Below are 17671 nucleotides of genomic sequence, written 5' to 3'. Positions count from 1 at the left end.
TGCACACCCACACATCGTTCACGCACTCACTCCCTCACTCACACCCACCCATATCACACATCCCAGTAACAGTAACTCTGTGTGTGCGGAACTGATCGAAACTGATATTGCTGCCGGCTTGAGTGCCAAGAAATCCGGGGGCAGAGGAAAATTCACTAGGGGAAAACGTTGAAACCAAACCTTTGCGCCAAATCTCTTGATGTGTGCCTGCCCTTACCTACATGTATTTAAAATATCCTGACTGCCCTGCCAATCTGTCAGTTCAACAACGCTATTGTCACGCGCACTTTATTGCACTTATCCCAAAACTTTTTTACCCGCTCCACCTGACACGCCAGGAACCCTTGTCCGTCTTCAACACCGAGCGCCGATAAAGAAAAAAAAAGTGAGAGCTGGAAAAATTCAAAGAAGTCGCTCCCACAACCAGACTGCTCCCCCCTCCAATCAACATATTTACCCCGCCATAAACTTTGAAGCAATGGGAAAGAAGGACAGATCAGAAAAACTTTCCAAGAAGGAAAAGATGTCAACTGCGACCCTTCCTGAAAAGAAAATTGACCCCTCATTGGCTTCTCTCTTTGAGTCGAGCGTGCGTATTTCACCCTTGACTCTACTCAATAAGGATACATTGTTGACTCTTTGTTACTGTAGTTTGGTGCTGTAAAGGCTCCCATAAAGCCTGCCCGTATTCTACCCGAGGAAAGTAAAGAGCAGGGGCACAATGATGAGGAAAATGCTGTCGATGCCGATGCCGAACTTTCGGAGGTTGATGAAGAGATTGCCGATCTCGAAGATACCGAGGATCCTACCGACCCAATCCCGGAAGTAGCCAAAGTAACAATAACAGATAAGAAACGGAAGCGGAAACGGAAGGAAGAGAACGGGGAACTCGAGGACACCTACCTCCGAAAGCTCCAGGACGAAGAAGATGCAGCAGAAGAAGAGAGGAGAGGGAAGAGGAATAAACAGCTTGCAAAGAAGGCCGGGATCACTGTTCCAGAGAGTGAGAAGGATAGTTCAGAGGACGAAAACGATAAGAAAGAAGAGTCAGAGTTCCAAGTTAAGCACGAAACTCTGAGAGATGAAAAGCAAATCGAGATCGATAAAGCTGTCAGGACTGTCTTCCTTGGAAACGTCCCCTCTACAGTGGTTTCCTCAAAAGTCAAATCCGCCCACCTTACCCTCACTTGGAATCCCAATAACTGACCTCTAACAGCCCGAATACAAACTCCTCAAATCCCACTTTACCGCTGGCGCTGGCCCTATCGAGAGCGTCCGCTTCCGCTCCATCGCCTTCTCTGAACAAATTCCCCGAAAGGCCGCATTTATCACCCACAAGTTCCACGAGAAGCAACAAACTTTGAACGCCTACATCGTCTTTAAAACCGCCGCTGCAGCTCGTGAAGCCTTAAAACTCAACGGCGTTGTTCTCCTTGACCGCCACATCCGTGTCGACTCCGTTGCACACCCGGCACCTCAAGATGCCAAACGATGTGTTTTCGTTGGAAACTTGGATTTCGAGGCACAGGAGGAAAGTCTTTGGAAGCATTTCTCCACCGCGGGGAAGGTCGAGAGTGTACGCATTGTTAGGGATGCCAAAACAAACGTTGGAAAGGGATTTGCCTATGTTCAGTTTGAGGTATGTATATCAACCATTCACCCACACCACCACCAACCCACTGACATGGTTACAGGACGTAATGGCTGTCGATGAGGCCCTTCTGCTCCATGAAAAGCGCATGCCTAATGATCGTAAACTTCGCGTCACACGCGCTAGAACTATCAAACGAAACGCAAAAAGGTCAACTGAAAATGACCGTGATCGCCGCCCTGACCCTACTTCTCATAGACCAAGAGACAACATAAAGGGATCTATTTACCAACCTAAAGTCGATCCCCGTAAGCGGGACCAGCTCAACCGTGCAAGCAAAATTCTTGGACGTGCGGCAGCGGCACAGCTCAAGAGTCAAGGTGACGTTTTTGAGGGGTTGAGAGCTACGGCCAATACAGATAGTGGGATTAAGAAGGGGGGGAGTGGGAAGAAGGCGGGTAAGCCGAGAGCTAGAGCGGTTGCGAGATCACAGGCGTGGAAGGCAAAGAATGCGAAGTAGAAAAACGGATTAATACGGTCTAATAGGTTTGTAATATAAATGATTTTGATAGAAAAAGTTACTTGGCTTCTGTTGGTTTACTAGGTTTTTATGTATTCTATCTTACACTGCGACTATCGTACAATTATTAAGAACAGGAAAGGCACCCTCGCGGTAAACACTTTAACAGCAAATTTATATTACTTAGTGTTGGTTGAAGTCTTCTGCTATCCCTGACGGGGCCATGTTTCCTCTGGCAGCTGCCCTTTGTCGATCAGGTACTGAATCACCTGTAGCATAAGAGTATTCTCCTTCTCCCGATCGTGCTCCACAAGCTATCACTCACAGTTAGACATCAAACCCTAACCCATACGTTCACAACCCCATAACTCAAGGACCCAAGAACACATACCCGCTGATATAAAGTCTTTTTCTCCTCGGCCTTAGTTTCCTTCTTCTTAACTGGCTCCTTTTCATGCCGAAATCTGCACCGATCGCCCTTCGCGCATTTTCCGCGCAGAAAATCACGGCAGTGCCCAGTTGACTTCTTGAACCCCTGTCCCTCGGGCTTTTGGATTGCGGATTCGGGGACTGTAGATTTGACTTTTGAGGATGCGATTTCAGGCGGTGCACCATCAGAGTCAGAGTCAGAGTCAGAGGCGTTGGTGTCGTAGTCATTATCGATGTCTGAGCCCGTTAATAATAGTGGCGCGCCATCTCCATCTCCAGTATCAGCGGTGACACGTTTTCGTTTGCCCCCTATTGCATGAGCTTTTAAGTCCCTCTCTTTTTTCTGCTGCGCAGCAACCCTCTTCGCCTCTGCTTCTGCCCTCGCAGCTACCTCCTGTTTTTTCTCCAGGTTCTCCCCAATCTTCTTCGCAGTCGGAAATCGACTCTTTCGTTGCGCGATCCAGACCTCAATCTCCTCCGGTGTCTCCGGAGGGGCGATATTAGTCCCAATGAGCTTCCCGCCGTTGAGAGAGAGCCATGTAGCTTTGTCCATATCAGGTTTATCATCACGCTCCCGTTTCTGCTGCTTTCTAGGAGGCGGTTGGGGAGGCGGGCTAAAGTGGCCATAGGAGGAGTGGGTAGGCCAGCCGGCAGCGGGGAAGGGTGGATGCTGCTGCTTTTGGGGTGGTTTGAGGGGTAGGGATCGCGGATGCTGGGACTGGTAGTGTTCTTGAGAGTAGGAGAGGTATGGGTTATGTAACTGCTGCTGGGAGGGAGGAGGAGGAGGAGCTGGTGGTGACTGGTACTGTGGATTTGTGTAGATTGGGTTGTTGTTTAAATAGTGGTTTTGATATGGTTGATGTGGCTGCTGCTGATATAATGGGTATTGCTGGTATTGCTGATTCCCATGGTGCTCCTGATGTTGCTGATGTACTACAAAGGCTGGGTTGTAGTGTGCAGCTGGTGGGAATTGAGGGAGTGGATGTGGTTGCCGCTGCTGTTGGGGGAATTGCTGGTACTGTTGACCTAGACTAGAATCTCCCCATTGTCCCCCAATACCAGCATTTCCACCACCACCACCACCACCACCACTACCACCACGATTGAAGCCTCCGCTATGTGCGCCTCCCCCTCTATTGCCGCGATTGCCTCCAGAGCCGCGCTGTGAGTTCGCATTGTATCCCCCGCGATTTGCGCTGCCCCCGGAGCTGTTGGAAGGTGTCGGTGGTGGTGGGGGCGGTGGTGGGCGATATATGTAATCCGACATCTTTTGTTATACTCAGTTAATTGCTATTTCGCAACACAAATGAGATTTTGTAGAAGGAAAAAAACTTGGCTTGTAGCTCTGTTGTGTTACCAGACAGGGGTAGAAGAAGAGCCGCAAAGCTTGGATGTCTTGAGTTGGGTTGGGCCGGGGTGAATGATAAATGATTTATCGGCTTTTCTCGGCAACGCGCTGAATTATTCGGGTTCCCTCCCAACTTCCGGCACATTCACAGAATTATATAAATTCCGAGGCACCTACATAACTCCCGTGGGGATATAGAACATAGGGGCACCGCGTGAGTTCCATCATAGAGTATCACTCGCATGCTCATGGTTCATGGGGAGGCATCTCGTCATAATATTGTTTCTCCAGTGACGTTATTAAACACTTTTAGGCGTTCGTAAGGCTAGATACCTGTGCCTGACAACCGCCTGTCGAGGTTCCCAAACACGTGAGCAGTAGAGAGATGAAGCTTGGCGTTCTGAGGTCTGCATACATGTAGACTTGCGTCAGTAATGGCGCAATGTCGATTCCGGCGACCGCCGCTGCACTAAAACTTCTTGACGTTTGAACCAACACCACCGAAACTGAGTCAAACATTCTGTAAACTGAACAGACGGAACGACCTACAATGATACCTACACGAAGACTCCTAGGCCCAGTGTAAACCCCCTCCCCGCTTTTCAGTGTGAACAAAAGTGAAGAAGCTCACGCATGTCCCTCCAAATAGAGCCCCCCGCTCGTCATACTACCAGTCCGACTACACACAAGGGCCGTCTCTCATTCGTGCTCGGAAACCCTTTTTGGTCAAGAACCTTCTCACCGGCGCCGCTATTCTGACGCTGACTGGGTCAATCTGTAATGAGTTCCCTGGTCGTATCAAGAGAGAGAATCATAACGGGATTGCTGACACGTAGGAATATATAGACCTCTACACAATCAAGGCTGTCGCCCAGGACAACTTTGAGGATGTAACAGTACCAGATGCGCCCACCCAGCCTGCAAAGACACCGAATGTGGGCACTAGTACCATCACAAGTGGACCTTTAGGGAAATGAGATATGGGTGATAAGTTTGGGAGGGGTTAATTTGGGACATTGTAAATTTAGTACAGTAACGGAGCAGTCTTTAGTTCCCCGCTCAATTCTGTATAAATTATTAGTACAGCTCTCGTGTCCGAATAATACTTAACATATGCGATTTCATATCTATATGTAGCTCTAGTCTGTTGCAAAGGATGGCATCGTTCAACATTTGAGGCTGGTTAAAAAGCATTTCCTTGGCAGGCGTTTCATTATCCAACAAACGCGCCACACCAACAATAGAATATGTTGTCCCAGTGTTGCACACGTCCTCGCGAACCTTCAACAAAGCGACGTCCAACAGCATCAATCTCAATCTTTTCGCAATCGATCCATTTTCTTCTTCTTTCAGAGGGTAAACTACTAACATAACAATACCTCTGCTTCCCAAACCCTCGAGGAGATAAGATTTCCTGAAGCAAAGCTAAGAAGGGGGAAAGGCTGAAGGAAGCGGCTCAATTTCCTCTTACACTGCCAGTGCTGGCTTCTATTATTTACCTACCTCACTTCTTACTACACTGTTGCCCCTGTAATCTCATCCTCCCCTTCCAACCTCCCAGTTCCTTTCCATTCTCGCGTCGTAATAGAGCAACGTACCGTACCGTACCCGCTAGAGCAGGCCAGAACAGAGAGAAGAACAGAAAGCTAGCCAGGCAAGTCTGGCCAAGAAAAGAAACAAGCCATAAGGCTCGAAGAAAAGGAAGTTCGCAGGCCAAATAAAACATCCCCCCCAAAGAGAAGAAAACACTTATAATGGCCGCCACTCCCGTCGCCGACCAACTCCGCCAACTGGGCGATGCCCGCGCTCTAGTCCTCGGCGACCCTGTCTACTGGCCGCAAGTCCTCCACGGGATCCTGCCTATCGTGTCTGGGCCTATCGTGGAGCTACGTCGTTGGGGAGCTGACTTCCTTGCAGAGACTTTCTCGACGCCCGTGGTGGATATCAACGAGAAGCAGAGCCTAGCCGTGACGTGCTTGGACACTATGGTGAGGTTGATGGATGAGAAGGAGGCGGGCATCCTCAAGAGTGTGGTCCAGTGTAGTGCGAGTGTGTATCCGCTGGTGTTCAGGTATATGTACGTGCTGCTGCCACTACTGCTTTGGTTTTTTGAAGTTCAAGTTTCTTTGCCTTTGCCTATCCACTCTATCCATTTATTTTATTACCAGTCCAGCCCGTTACTACCCCAAATCAAGGAAAGACTCTAGTTTGTCCACTTGAGTTTGATTTCCTGCGCTCCATGTTGCTTTTTTCTTCTTTTTTTGTTTTTATTTGGTGTTGCTTTTCTGGAAAAGAAGACAATGACGTGAGGAACGATTTACTGAGACCGAGTGCTTTTCTTGCCGTTATTAAATTTCCAGGTGCAATAATCGAGATGATCAAGCTACATGGGACAAAATGGACATGATCAAATCCAAGATTCTGAGTCTTTGGGATTCAGGGCCAGTGGGTGTGCGCCTAGGGTGTATCAAGTTTGTCCAGCGTGTCATATTGGTGCAGTCGAGGGGAGTCACGGATCCTAGAGTGAGTGTTTTTTCTTCTTTATTAGCTTTATTTGATAATGCTCCCTTCGATACTTCCCGACGTCACTAATAGCTGAATTGGTTGGGGTGTATAGCTTGCAGACAGGTCAGAGATATCATTGACTATGGTCCCTACTAACCACCCTGTACTTTCCTTGCCTGCACTGGATGCGGAGGCGCAAGGTCTACTCGATAGGCTTCTAAGTATTCTCCATGAGGACCCAAGGTTGGACAAAGCTCTCATTTAGTTCATCAATTCATTCATTCATCTACCCCCCCCCCCCCCCCCCCCCCCCAAAAAAAAAAAAAAAAAAACAACCCCTCAGTAGATAATAATAGGTATTGATGATCGATTTCTCGACAATCTGTCTATAGTGATCCTGCTCTCACCACGGCAACCTTGAATAATTTGTCGGTAATTGTCAAGACGCGCGCTCCACTCGCACACAAGATCTTGAGTGCCGTGATGAACTTCAACCCGCTGGCCATCATCGCAAAGGCGAATACTGTAAAAAACCGCCTCATGATGCAGTGCATGGAGAAGACGGTACGGATATTGTTGATGAACATTGCACGGTATTGCCCCCACATATTCCAGCTGCGAAGAAGTAATGCGGCGATGGGGATTACTGACTCTCTACTCCTCCGGTGATAGTGCGAACCAGAACGGGCCATACACGGCCAAGATCTCTCAACACATCACTCGTCTCTCGCAGGCAAAAGTTGAGGTCCTCGAGGAGCTATCTCGAAAGAGGCCAGCCCCTACTCAGACACAGCCTGAGGCCGAGGCGATCAAGAGGATGAAGGTGGAGAATGCGCAGGCGCAGGCTGTGATCACACCCACAGCTACACCACCCCCACCGCCACCTGTTGCTGTTATCACTGGACCAATGACTTATGGACAGCTTTATACGCTTTCGACTGATGTAGCCATGACTAGCTTTGATGGGCAGCAATTGCCAATTGATTTGGTGCTACAGATAATTGTAGGCAGTATCAACAGCTTGAGTCAGCAGACTTTACAGGCGGCGATCGCGGTATGTTTTCTTATGTTTCTCCCTTTTATGAATTGGGGAGGTTGCTGATTGGCAGGTTATATAGGCGGTTAACAACCGGTATACTGCGCTTATGGCGTATGTACCACCAGCTTCCGTGCCAATCCCAGCACAAGATGGTCAAATAGGCCAGGCTGCTCAACCAGGGGCTGAGGAAACGCAAGGTGAGCAAGTAGAACAAAGAGATATCGAAAAAAAAGAAGAAGAAGAAGAGGGGGAAGAGGAGGAAGAGGAACGTGAGCTCCAACTCGGGAAATTCCGTCTCCCTCCTCCGACCTCACTTGCCCCAGAGGAAATGCATGATATAGCTATCCAGGCCATAGACAGAATGTTTTCCGTTGTGGACCAGTTTGATAAGACCTCTCTCATCTCTCGGAAAAGTAAGCTGGGAGCGAATAGGCTAGCGGCTAGTAATTGGGATAGAGAGGGCTGGATTGCTGTCCTTACTAGACTAGCAACTCGTGGGATGGGTGATACTGCGCCTGATACTGTGAAGAAGGAGGAGGTGAAGGGTGAAGATGAAGAAAATGGAGAGATCGCTCAAATGCAAGTCCCAACTGCTTTAAGCACAGCGATTCGCGAGAAACTGTACAACTTTGTCATCGCCGATTTCAGAGGCAGGATGGATGTTGCTGTGTCATGGCTCAATGAGGAATGGTATAATGACCAGGTGATGTCGCGCGCGGGGGTTAATAGGGAGCCGCAATACCGCAAATGGATGATGAAAGTTATGGATGGGATCTTTCCATTTTTAGAGAGTAAAGATAGGCTCTTTATGAGGTTGCTCTCGGAGATCCCAGAGGTTACGGTAGAGCTCATGCAGAAGGTTAAAATGCTGTGTTTGGACCCAGATAGAGCTATGCTGGGAATTCAGATGCTACAGTTCGTGATCACTCTCGCCATTTGAATATACATGGTGGATACTGACCAAGGGCAGCTATTTGGCGATGTTGAGACCCCCGGTCAGGGACATGTGCATGGATGTCCTCGAAGATTTGTACCAGAACCGTAAGTTGCAGTTTTTCTTACCAGAACTCTAAAAACGTTGTACTGATAGTCTCCTACAGACGTCGAAGTCCGTGTTCAAGCACAGAAGCTCTTGCAAAAATGGAGGCCGGAGGCGCTTGCTGCCATAGATAACGCGCAGAGCAACGCCCAGAATGCAAATGGCATGACGGCCACTCTGGTACAGAGGAATAGTGCAACAACAGCCACGATTAACTAGCAATAAACCTTACCTTATAATTGCTTTGGGGGATGGTAGCTTAGTTTTTACGTTCTATATCCTACTCATTTCCCCTACCTAACATCTGCTTCTTTTTTGATTCCGTGTAGAAGTATTGTGGGACTGTTTCCTGAAAAGCATGGGCCGGAGTTACGTATTATTGATTTGATGTTCTACTTGTCACTGGTTGAGGATCGTTGAATGTGCTGATACCTATATTCTTCCTCTCTTCTATTTTCTATCTCAAAATGTCATCGGGAAGCTTGTATCACTACTATTATTATTATTATCCTCTTCGCGTTTTAGTAATACCATGTAATAACGCAAACAATTAACCAGAATATGGTGGTGATGACGATGGTGATATTCATGATCATCACAATGGAGTGAAACTGTGGAGAAATCATGGGCATATTGCATATAAGACATGGGACTGCCCCTTCTGCCCATCCCTTGCAGTCCTTGCATGAGATAATGTTCATAAAAATCTTCTGGAAGACGTTTCAACGATAGATAGACTCAGGGATTGGCTGCCGGCCGGGGGTGATTATTTTAAGATTTTGTATGTAAGTGCAAGAAAGTGGGAACGAGCCTCACTCACCACAGGATTACAGTCTGAACAGTCAGACAGACGCCCGCCGTCTCAACCCAGACTGGTTCCGACCCCTTGAGCCTGTCAGGCAAGTGTCCCAGCGCGCAGGAAGGACTCAAGTAGATAGAGGGGCCATACATGTACTTAAGCGAAGAAACAGAGAGAGTGATACATGTAGATATAGTACCGCATGACCGCCATTTCTTCCACTTCCTCTACGTAAATTTACTCTTTCTTCTATTTTATTACACCCGCCCGGAGATATCATGACAAAACAATTCCAAGAACTGCAGTGTCTACAAGTCCTTCTGCAGAACGATATTGGTGAGTCTATCCTCCACTCTTCCACTCCTGGTCCCTTTCTCACCTCATCTTCTCCTATCTCCTACCTATCATGTATTATCCTTTCCTATTTTTTGCTCTTGTCCTCATCATCAGCATCCTCGCTACCGCGTTTTCGCCCCAAGAGATGTCTGTGCGGTTGGGGCGACCATAAATAGTGAGGCAAGTAGCAGATCCCGGCCAGGTAGGGAATTCAGGAAGGAGGGGGGTGCCTACCAATTCCCTTCCCTTGGTTGTTGTCTGTTGCTTGTTGCTGCTCTCTCAGTCTGTCCATAAACAATCCAAATTACACACATCTAAACAAATACTCTCTTTCCCCAGGGGAAAAAAAAAGGAAATCAAAATTACCAAGAACAGAACACATACTGAATTCGGGGAACTCTGGGCTGACGCGAGAACCTCTCCGACAAAATCGAGTTTGTTCGGAGAAATAAACAGACGATAGAGCTGAAGAGATATTTCAACTTGAACAACTTACTTCCGGTATGAACGGCAACACGCCCACCTCTGGCGACGATGATATGCCGCTGCCACCCGGTGTTGTAACTCCCGACGGGAGAAACAGTAGTGATATGGATGGCCAGAGGACCCCGGATCAAAGGAGAAGTCTTGACGGCCGAGACGCGGTTGACTTATTGTCAATCTCTCCGGGGCCGAATGGCGACATTTTCGATGGTACAACACAGCAGAGCTCGGGTAATCGGATTCAGACCGGAAAGAGTGGACGGGTGATTGAGAGGCTCATGGCGGAGAACGATCGGTTGAAAAGGGACCTGAAGACACAGACCACGGCGAGGGAGGAGGAGAGGAAGGAAAAGGAGGCTATCCGGTCATCAAGAGATTCGCTGCAGAGTACAAACGAAAATCTCATACACCAGACCAATGTCGACAAAACCTCGCTTGCTCGAAAGGATCGCAAGATCGAAGAATTGAAGGCGGAGAAGGAGCGAGAGATGGCGAGACGTCAGGAAGCAGACTCGAGTCTCCACGAGCTTGTTAGGCAAAGTGACGTGAAGGTTCAGGAACTGATGACTACCCTAAGCAATGAGACATCGGAAAGAAAAAAGGCAGTGAATCAATATGAGGTTCTGCAACAGAGTTGGAAGCATTTAGACGAAGGTTATAGGACAAGAGTTGATAGGTTACGAGCTGAGCTAGAAGCTTTACAGTCGGAGCGAGAGCGAGACCACCAACTACTGAAGCGGCTCGAGGTCACAATCGAACAGCAAAGGCAAGAGGTCGAAAAGCTGCGGGTCGCCAAGAATCGGATTTCCGATAAATACACGAAGACCATGAACGATACCGAGAGAGATGTTGGTGATATACGGATAAGGGCGGATGCCACTGGGAGGGAAGCGGATGAGATTCTGGCTGATGCAAAAGAGACCCTTGGAAAGCTACGACATGTTATGGCTGTTCAGAGGGACTTGCGGAAGACTTGAGTAATTTTGCATTGTGAGGGTAGTCACATCATGCATGTGCAAGATGGTGTATTTCTCATAGATTGGTGCAGGAGTTTGGCGACTACTGTATGGTTGTTGATGTTTAAGTTCGATCTAGTGATTTTCATACTAGGGGACAGACCGGTTCTGCAGAATTGAAATGATCAATTAGGAGCATTGGGACGGGGTTTGGCTGGACAGCACACAAAACGGAGTTCTCTTTGTTTTCGTCTCTTACTCTCTCGTTTCTTGCTTTTCGTTTTTTTACTTTTTTTTTGGTTATCGAAAGGGCCCAGCTCGGTCAGGGGAACAGTGGTTGAATGGTGTTGGATGGGATTCTGAAGGGATCAAGTTGGTGTTGTTTCTATACTTTTATACCACATTTTGCTTTAACTTCTTCATTGTCTAGATCGCACGGAGGAGGACTTGCAGGAGGGGTAGGTGGGATCTTGATCAATCTATGCCCATGTGTACCATAGAAGAGGCGGAATCTTTTTTCTTCCGGGGATATTTCGGAGGTTGTGCCAATGTTTTTTTTTATTATTTGTTCGTGTGTTCTGGTTTCTTTGTCAGTATATCTTGCGGTAATGATTACTACATGTAGTGTTTTAGTACTTTCTTTACCTTCATTTGGCGAGCGTACTATTCCCCTGGCTAACCCCCTATGTTCTTCAACATCTATTTTTCTTTTATGTCTTTTCTTCTATTTCTCTTCTAGTATCTTAAGGTTTATGTTTATATTTTTCGGGACTTCAATTTTTTTTTTTTTTTTTTGGTATTCCACCAAGAAACTATATCACTCACTCAAGTTAAGTATTTCATTCTAATCTAACAACTTCATATCTAGAGGTCTTTGGCAAATATTGTAGCCAGTGCCGCTTATTCTTCTGTATATATTGCGGCCTTCTGCTGCGGATAGGAGGATTAAAATAGCTAATTATTAGCATACAGCTATGGGAGATACGCATCGTAGGTACTACATATAGATCAGCTTATCTCTATAGCTATTGTACATGTCTTGTGTTTACTTTTCTATTTCCCGTGCGTGGCAAAATTCACGAGGTGATCCAAGCTCCCACTTATCACTGTGCCGTTGGTAATCTCCGGCCGGAATACCATCATACGAAATACGGTTAGTCTCAGCACGAGGATATGATTTTGCGAGGAGGTTCATCAAGCCTTGGCGTAAAATTATCTTTGTCTAGATGCTTCGAGTGACCACTTATGATCCGGAAATCTTAGGACAAAAATACCTCAGCACGCTTAGAGCTACAAGCTACAAGGAGAAAGTTGGAGCTCCAAAGTACACTTAATTTTTGGTGTGGTTTCTAAACTTGTATCCTCCGCGTCGTATGTAAACGTACATACATATACATACAGCCACTCTGCAAAAGTGTTCGTGATTTAGTTTTAATGTCAGTGCGCAGTGTGGCGCACCCGTGGAGTTGATGTTATTAATGTTGAGATTCAAAACAACGAAAAATATATAATATAGTTCGTGACTATATATAAAAGAAAGTAGGTCATTAATCACCTTCAACATTGATTTCGGGCGCCATTGGTCACTAGGAAAGTCTTCTATTGGGGGGTTTTGATGGTCCACCACGGTTGGACATGAAGAAATGTCTCACTCCGAAATCGGAATCACGAACACTTTTGCAGAGTGGCTGTACATCTAATATGCACTGCCCTTAATTCTTGCGTGCGTCGGAGGCACTTTGATTAGAGAGTATTTACCAAGTGTCAAAACCGACAATTTACACTTCGCCACATTTAAACGTGGTTGCCGAAACCGTCAACTCTGGCCGGTTTGCTAGGGTGGGGATGTATACTGTGGGTACTTGTAGTTGTGCTGGATTTTTATTGGGTCCGGAACTAGTGGGAAACGGCTTCGTAAGGAAGTTTCCCAAGGGCTGTTGCTTATTTTCACCTACATGTAGTTGCCGGATTTAGAGTAGGTAGTAAAAGAGTCGGACCCAATAAAGAATCCGGCAAGTACATGTACTTACTAGTGCTTTCTCTAATTTGAGAATTTGAGGCTCAAATATAGCGCCAAGGCGGATAAGGCATCCAGCCCTAACGCCAAAGCTACATGTAGCTCCCGCTGTCACCCAACATCTCTTTCCCTCTCAAACCCTGCGTTCTTTCAACTTACTAAGTTAAAAGTTATCTTTTCATCACCAGAAGTAAAAGCCCCTGCTCGTTATCTCTCACCAGTGGTAATTGGTATTTAACAATTGCTTCAAATAGGATCGCTAGTTGCGCTCTATATTCTAGCCATGGCTGACGACCCTAGTATAGTTGTCACGATCCGCACAGTAAGTCCTGAGATCTATACGAAGTTGAAGTTTGCTGAAATCAACGATTCAGGTTTTTGAGTATGGCCCTATTGCTGTAGACAGTCTCATCAATACCTACAAGTAAGCCAACATAATCTCTCTGTTTGCGGACGTTCCTAAGTTGATACATATAGGCAAGAGAGTTATGCGAACCATGTTGAGTGCAAATTCAATCCTATAAATCACGTAGTTTCCCTAGAGGTGTTTGTTTATCTCCGAAATAACAAACTAACCCACCTCTAGACGTTCGTTCTAGAAGGGGATAGAAGACATGCTGAAGTCGCATTTACGAATTTCATGGAGTTGATCCGCAAAGCGATCGATACAGAGACGTCGAAACGCCGTACACCAAAGGTATTGGTTCCCTCTTGTCACATACCTCGCAATAACTGAATTAGGTCTAGGAATATGCGCCCATCCATCGTTCTAGGCTCACAAAGCTTAATTCACCAGCTATTGAGTGGTCAGAAAGGGAAGATGAACCCAGAGATTCTTATAAGAAGCAAAATGACATCGTAAGTCTATTTTCAAAGGAGAGCTATTACAGAGACTGAATCTAGAATAGGTTTCTTCGAGAGATCCAAGATATATCCTACAAAATCCCTCTACGTTGGCGGATACGACTGGCAACTATCCATGCATCGAATATTGGGAACCAAGAATTACAGCGGCGGATTTTAGTTTGATGTTACATCTCCATGATGGACGTAGTCTCACGAACGAGATTGCGAAGGTGTGCTATTGCGCTGTTTTCCCAGACTGGGAAAAGAGGAATGTCAAGATCGGCGCCAACAGTCGCCCGACAATCGAGAAAGTCCTCAAGAAACTTAGAAAAATTGAAGAACTCTTTGTAGGTTCTCCCTAAAAAATTTGAATTAAGCTTTGACTAATCCCAAGAAGAAACGCGGATTTGAACCAATCTCGGTAGTTTTGGTTCATCCCGAGGAAAAGAAAAAGTTTGAATTCAAGCTAGTCCCATTATCAAAGCAGAGTGAGCTGCAAAGGACGACACTGTTTTACGACAAGTCTAAATGGCAAACATATGGCGCTGATAAGATGTTCCTTATTCGACTTCTGGAATACAATCCTGACTTGGATCGGTTTTTCCCATGTGATGTTGCAATAGCACCCATTTGGGCAGCATTCACACGATCTGCATCTGCACCACGTGATTGGGCGGAGTATATATTTGATGTCTGGGGTAGTCAGGATATGAACCCGACCAATGTGTCTAAGAGGCTAGTCTCTAAGAAAGTACCGGAAAGCCCTGATATCTCAGGTCTCAACCCCGAAGATCTTGTAGGCCAATACAATAGTCCTGGAGGTGCAGCAGTACAGACTATTATCAAAGACGTGCCTACCCCTAAACCTGCACGTCAAACACAGCCTAGGGTCGATGGTGGATTTGAACTTGGTGATCGACCAGAAAGTGTAGACTTGGCCGAGAGGGCGTCGAAACGCTCCATGACCGGTGCCGTACGCGTTCCTAGAGTGAGAGCCGGTAAAGAAGCGCTCCTCGAAGAACATGAAGAAAGCCCGAAAGAAGAGGGAACAAAAGCTAGTGTTATATCTAGCGAATATTTTAAAGAACTTCCTGCTTTCGATCGTAATGTCAAAACTGAGGACGAAGGCGAGGGCGACACCTCGCTGAAAACTCATAACGTTATATCTCAGGTTTTCAGTCTTCCCGAGAGACACCTTGGAACTGGTATTGGGAGGGCTGTTAATATACATGGTTCCTTTGTAGAAAAGGAACAAACAGGTGCTGTTACTACTAGGACAGTCAGACAACCAAGAGTGAGGAAGCCAAAAACAAACACCGAATCTTCTGATAAGGAAGGTGTCTCAGAGGTAGATACTCGAGAAATTCGGAGCACTATGAGACAGAAGGCGCCTAGCCACAGAGGCTTATTTGACGGGCAAGATCAAAGCAAAAAGTTACCATCTATCCCCAGCTACATGCATGTACACATACTTATGTTACGATATTGACGAGATGCAGGCTCAAACAATTCAACAGCTTAAAATTTTATGATACAATTAGCAAGAGGTAAGACTTAGGATATCTATTTGGCTGTGACAACGTACTGATATATTGGTAGCTTTGAACATATTCGCAGTTGGCGGGGCCACGTTACTTTCGAAGCTTCGTAAGTCGAGTTACCACATATACGTTTGAATACCCTGGAGTGCTTACTTTATGAAGATTAGGACGTATCATTTTAGCCGATGTTCCTAAGGCACTTTCTAGGGGTAGCATTGACTGGACTGAGTGGTCGCAATCGTTAACGAAAGCCCCGGAGATAAAAACGATATTTACTGATTTGTAAAGCCATTTGTTGCTTATGGTCTTAATAAAGATATGAGTGCTGATATGACACGCGTTCAGAATGACCACCGAGTTCTTCGACATGGAGTTTATCTCCGACTTAAAAATGAGCAAGGCCGAAATGCTCTTTTCTCCGGACCATATCAAAAAAACGGTTACCTACGAGTTTCATTGTAAATATAAAGGGAAAAACTAGTATGATTTCACTTCTAATCTCCCCCCCCCCCTTTTTTTTTTTTTTTTTTTTTTTTTTTTTACTGGACACTGTCACTGATCTGTGCAATAGTATTATGGAGGTTAATGCCAGAACTTTTGAGGCGACCATCTACGGCGACCAACAAGCATTTGGCAGTGTTTACTGGGCCCATCCTCTTAGGTTTGTCTATCCGAATTCATCTGAGGATAATCAATTGAACTTGTTCTAGGTCATGGGATGCCAGATTTGCTCTCGTTGGGAGAAAGATCATTGATAATGAAACGCCCGTCTTCAAGGATCTTTTCGAAAGTCTCTGGATTCCAGGTGATTCTGATATTCCAAACGTCAGTTTTCTTGTGAGGGGGAAAGACTTTTCTGTCGACAGAGTTATCGTCAAGCGGGAAACTCGGCGCCCATGCATTAGTAAAAAAGTCACAGAAGGACAAGATATCGACCTTGTTTGCAAAGAAGTAATGGAGATGATCATCAGGCGTAGCAAGCGAGTACCCGAGCAATATAAGGCCGTAGCTCATGACAGGTAAGATAAACCATTCCCGTTGTAGTTCACGAGGCCTCCGGTTCGCATTGATCCCAAGGGTTTTGAGGCACACCGAGGACCAATACCCCGAAGCCAGGCAAAGCCAAAGGTCTAGACAAGGGAATTTTTGTGCCTCGACTCGATGACCTCGTGGACTACACAGCTTGCTCTGGTTCCTCGATCCTAATTTTTAGCGAATTATGCTGATATCGTTTAGGTTGCACATGGTGTTTTCTGGCATGCTTCATTATTCATTCGCTCTGATTCCAACCAGGATTGAAAGGGCCCTGCAACAGAACACAAACCTCGAGATTGGTGAAGAGGTTTTGTGGACGACAGACAGTCTTATCGGCAAATACAATGAGGGTGAGAGTAATATTTGTAGGGGCCTAGAGTCGCTTGTCTTCACAATGCTAAGAAAGACTGATGATATCGGGTTTAACAATAACAATGGGCCGGATGAGATGGAATTCGCGTAAGAATAGTCCTATAGTTCTTCTTTTTTAACTACCGGGTCTTAAGTGGGTTAGCCTATTCCTTTACTCTTTTCAATCTCTTAAGAATTTCTATTGTAACAAGTCATGAAATTCGTTTGAACTGTAACGAGTGATAATATATGATTTATATATCACGCGCTGGGATTTATGCTCATAATTATGTACCCTTTTCCGAAGCTCTATGACGTCACCTTGAGTCTATCTCCGATTAGTAATGCACTATTATGTCTAGCTGGTTTTACTACCCTGCTCACATCTGAATTTATACTCTAGACGCCTTCACTGGGGTATGGTGCTCACGGGGGTATGGTGCAACAAGTAAGAACGACAAAAATGGGCACAAAAAATATGAGGAATATCAGCAAATAAAGCTTATAGATACAATTTTCTGTGCAAAATAAGGACTTCTGTTGATTTTTCTCGAATTCTCCATGCTCATTTTTGACGTTCTTGAACGTTGCACCATACCCCCGTGAGAACCATACCCCGTGAAGACGTCTACAGGCTGACTCAAGATTTTAACATGCATGCGCATTACCACTGTACTATGATAGTCCGATCAGTGAACGCATCCGTGTCAGTCAACAAAGCACTCCGAGGGTTAAACCACTACTGGTCATATATATAGACATGATATGGTTCCTGAATTCTCAACCTACTGGATATTAGCACGTTGTTAGTAACCTTTTACGCATGTCGCACGAGG

General features: G+C 46.0%; 6 protein-coding genes across 6 annotated transcripts; 5 read left to right on the top strand and 1 right to left on the bottom strand.

Annotated features, from left to right (window-relative positions):
- Nucleotides 1-478: 478 nt before the first annotated feature.
- Nucleotides 479-2111, top strand: H6S33_002122 (uncharacterized protein; the record flags this gene model as incomplete). Its single annotated transcript, XM_044833476.1, has 4 exons — nucleotides 479-589; nucleotides 652-1161; nucleotides 1217-1639; nucleotides 1695-2111. 4 exons carry the CDS (start codon nucleotides 479-481, stop codon nucleotides 2109-2111), a joined length of 1461 nt encoding a protein of 486 aa, XP_044693265.1.
- A 206-nt stretch (nucleotides 2112-2317) lies between these two features.
- Nucleotides 2318-3807, bottom strand: H6S33_002121 (uncharacterized protein; the record flags this gene model as incomplete). The annotated part of the gene is made up of 2 exons (XM_044833474.1): nucleotides 2318-2425; nucleotides 2503-3807. 2 exons carry the CDS (start codon nucleotides 3805-3807, stop codon nucleotides 2318-2320), a joined length of 1413 nt encoding a protein of 470 aa, XP_044693264.1.
- Nucleotides 3808-4330: 523 nt separating this feature from the next.
- On the top strand, nucleotides 4331-4865 carry H6S33_002120 (uncharacterized protein; the record flags this gene model as incomplete). Its single annotated transcript, XM_044833473.1, has 4 exons — nucleotides 4331-4372; nucleotides 4424-4470; nucleotides 4538-4665; nucleotides 4735-4865. 4 exons carry the CDS (start codon nucleotides 4331-4333, stop codon nucleotides 4863-4865), a joined length of 348 nt encoding a protein of 115 aa, XP_044693263.1.
- Nucleotides 4866-5642: 777 nt separating this feature from the next.
- Nucleotides 5643-8690, top strand: H6S33_002119 (uncharacterized protein; the record flags this gene model as incomplete). The annotated part of the gene is made up of 8 exons (XM_044833472.1): nucleotides 5643-5965; nucleotides 6249-6411; nucleotides 6506-6636; nucleotides 6786-6986; nucleotides 7066-7447; nucleotides 7512-8347; nucleotides 8403-8473; nucleotides 8533-8690. 8 exons carry the CDS (start codon nucleotides 5643-5645, stop codon nucleotides 8688-8690), a joined length of 2265 nt encoding a protein of 754 aa, XP_044693262.1.
- Nucleotides 8691-10109: 1419 nt separating this feature from the next.
- Nucleotides 10110-11066, top strand: H6S33_002118 (uncharacterized protein; the record flags this gene model as incomplete). The annotated part of the gene is made up of 1 exon (XM_044833471.1): nucleotides 10110-11066. One exon carries the CDS (start codon nucleotides 10110-10112, stop codon nucleotides 11064-11066), a length of 957 nt encoding a protein of 318 aa, XP_044693261.1.
- Nucleotides 11067-13345: 2279 nt separating this feature from the next.
- Nucleotides 13346-16947, top strand: H6S33_002117 (uncharacterized protein; the record flags this gene model as incomplete). Its single annotated transcript, XM_044833470.1, has 13 exons — nucleotides 13346-13384; nucleotides 13437-13486; nucleotides 13540-13591; nucleotides 13649-13759; nucleotides 13810-13920; nucleotides 13971-14255; nucleotides 14306-15245; nucleotides 15508-15555; nucleotides 15617-15731; nucleotides 15795-15899; nucleotides 16021-16110; nucleotides 16160-16468; nucleotides 16686-16947. 13 exons carry the CDS (start codon nucleotides 13346-13348, stop codon nucleotides 16945-16947), a joined length of 2517 nt encoding a protein of 838 aa, XP_044693260.1.
- Between the last annotated feature and the right edge of the window lie 724 nt (nucleotides 16948-17671).

Source organism: Morchella sextelata (assembly GCF_020137385.1).
Source record: "Morchella sextelata strain SCLS chromosome Unknown scls_12, whole genome shotgun sequence".
NCBI lineage: Eukaryota > Fungi > Ascomycota > Pezizomycetes > Pezizales > Morchellaceae > Morchella > Morchella sextelata.
The sequence above is the reverse complement of the archived record's forward strand: the minus strand, read 5'-3'. Positions and strand labels throughout refer to the sequence as shown.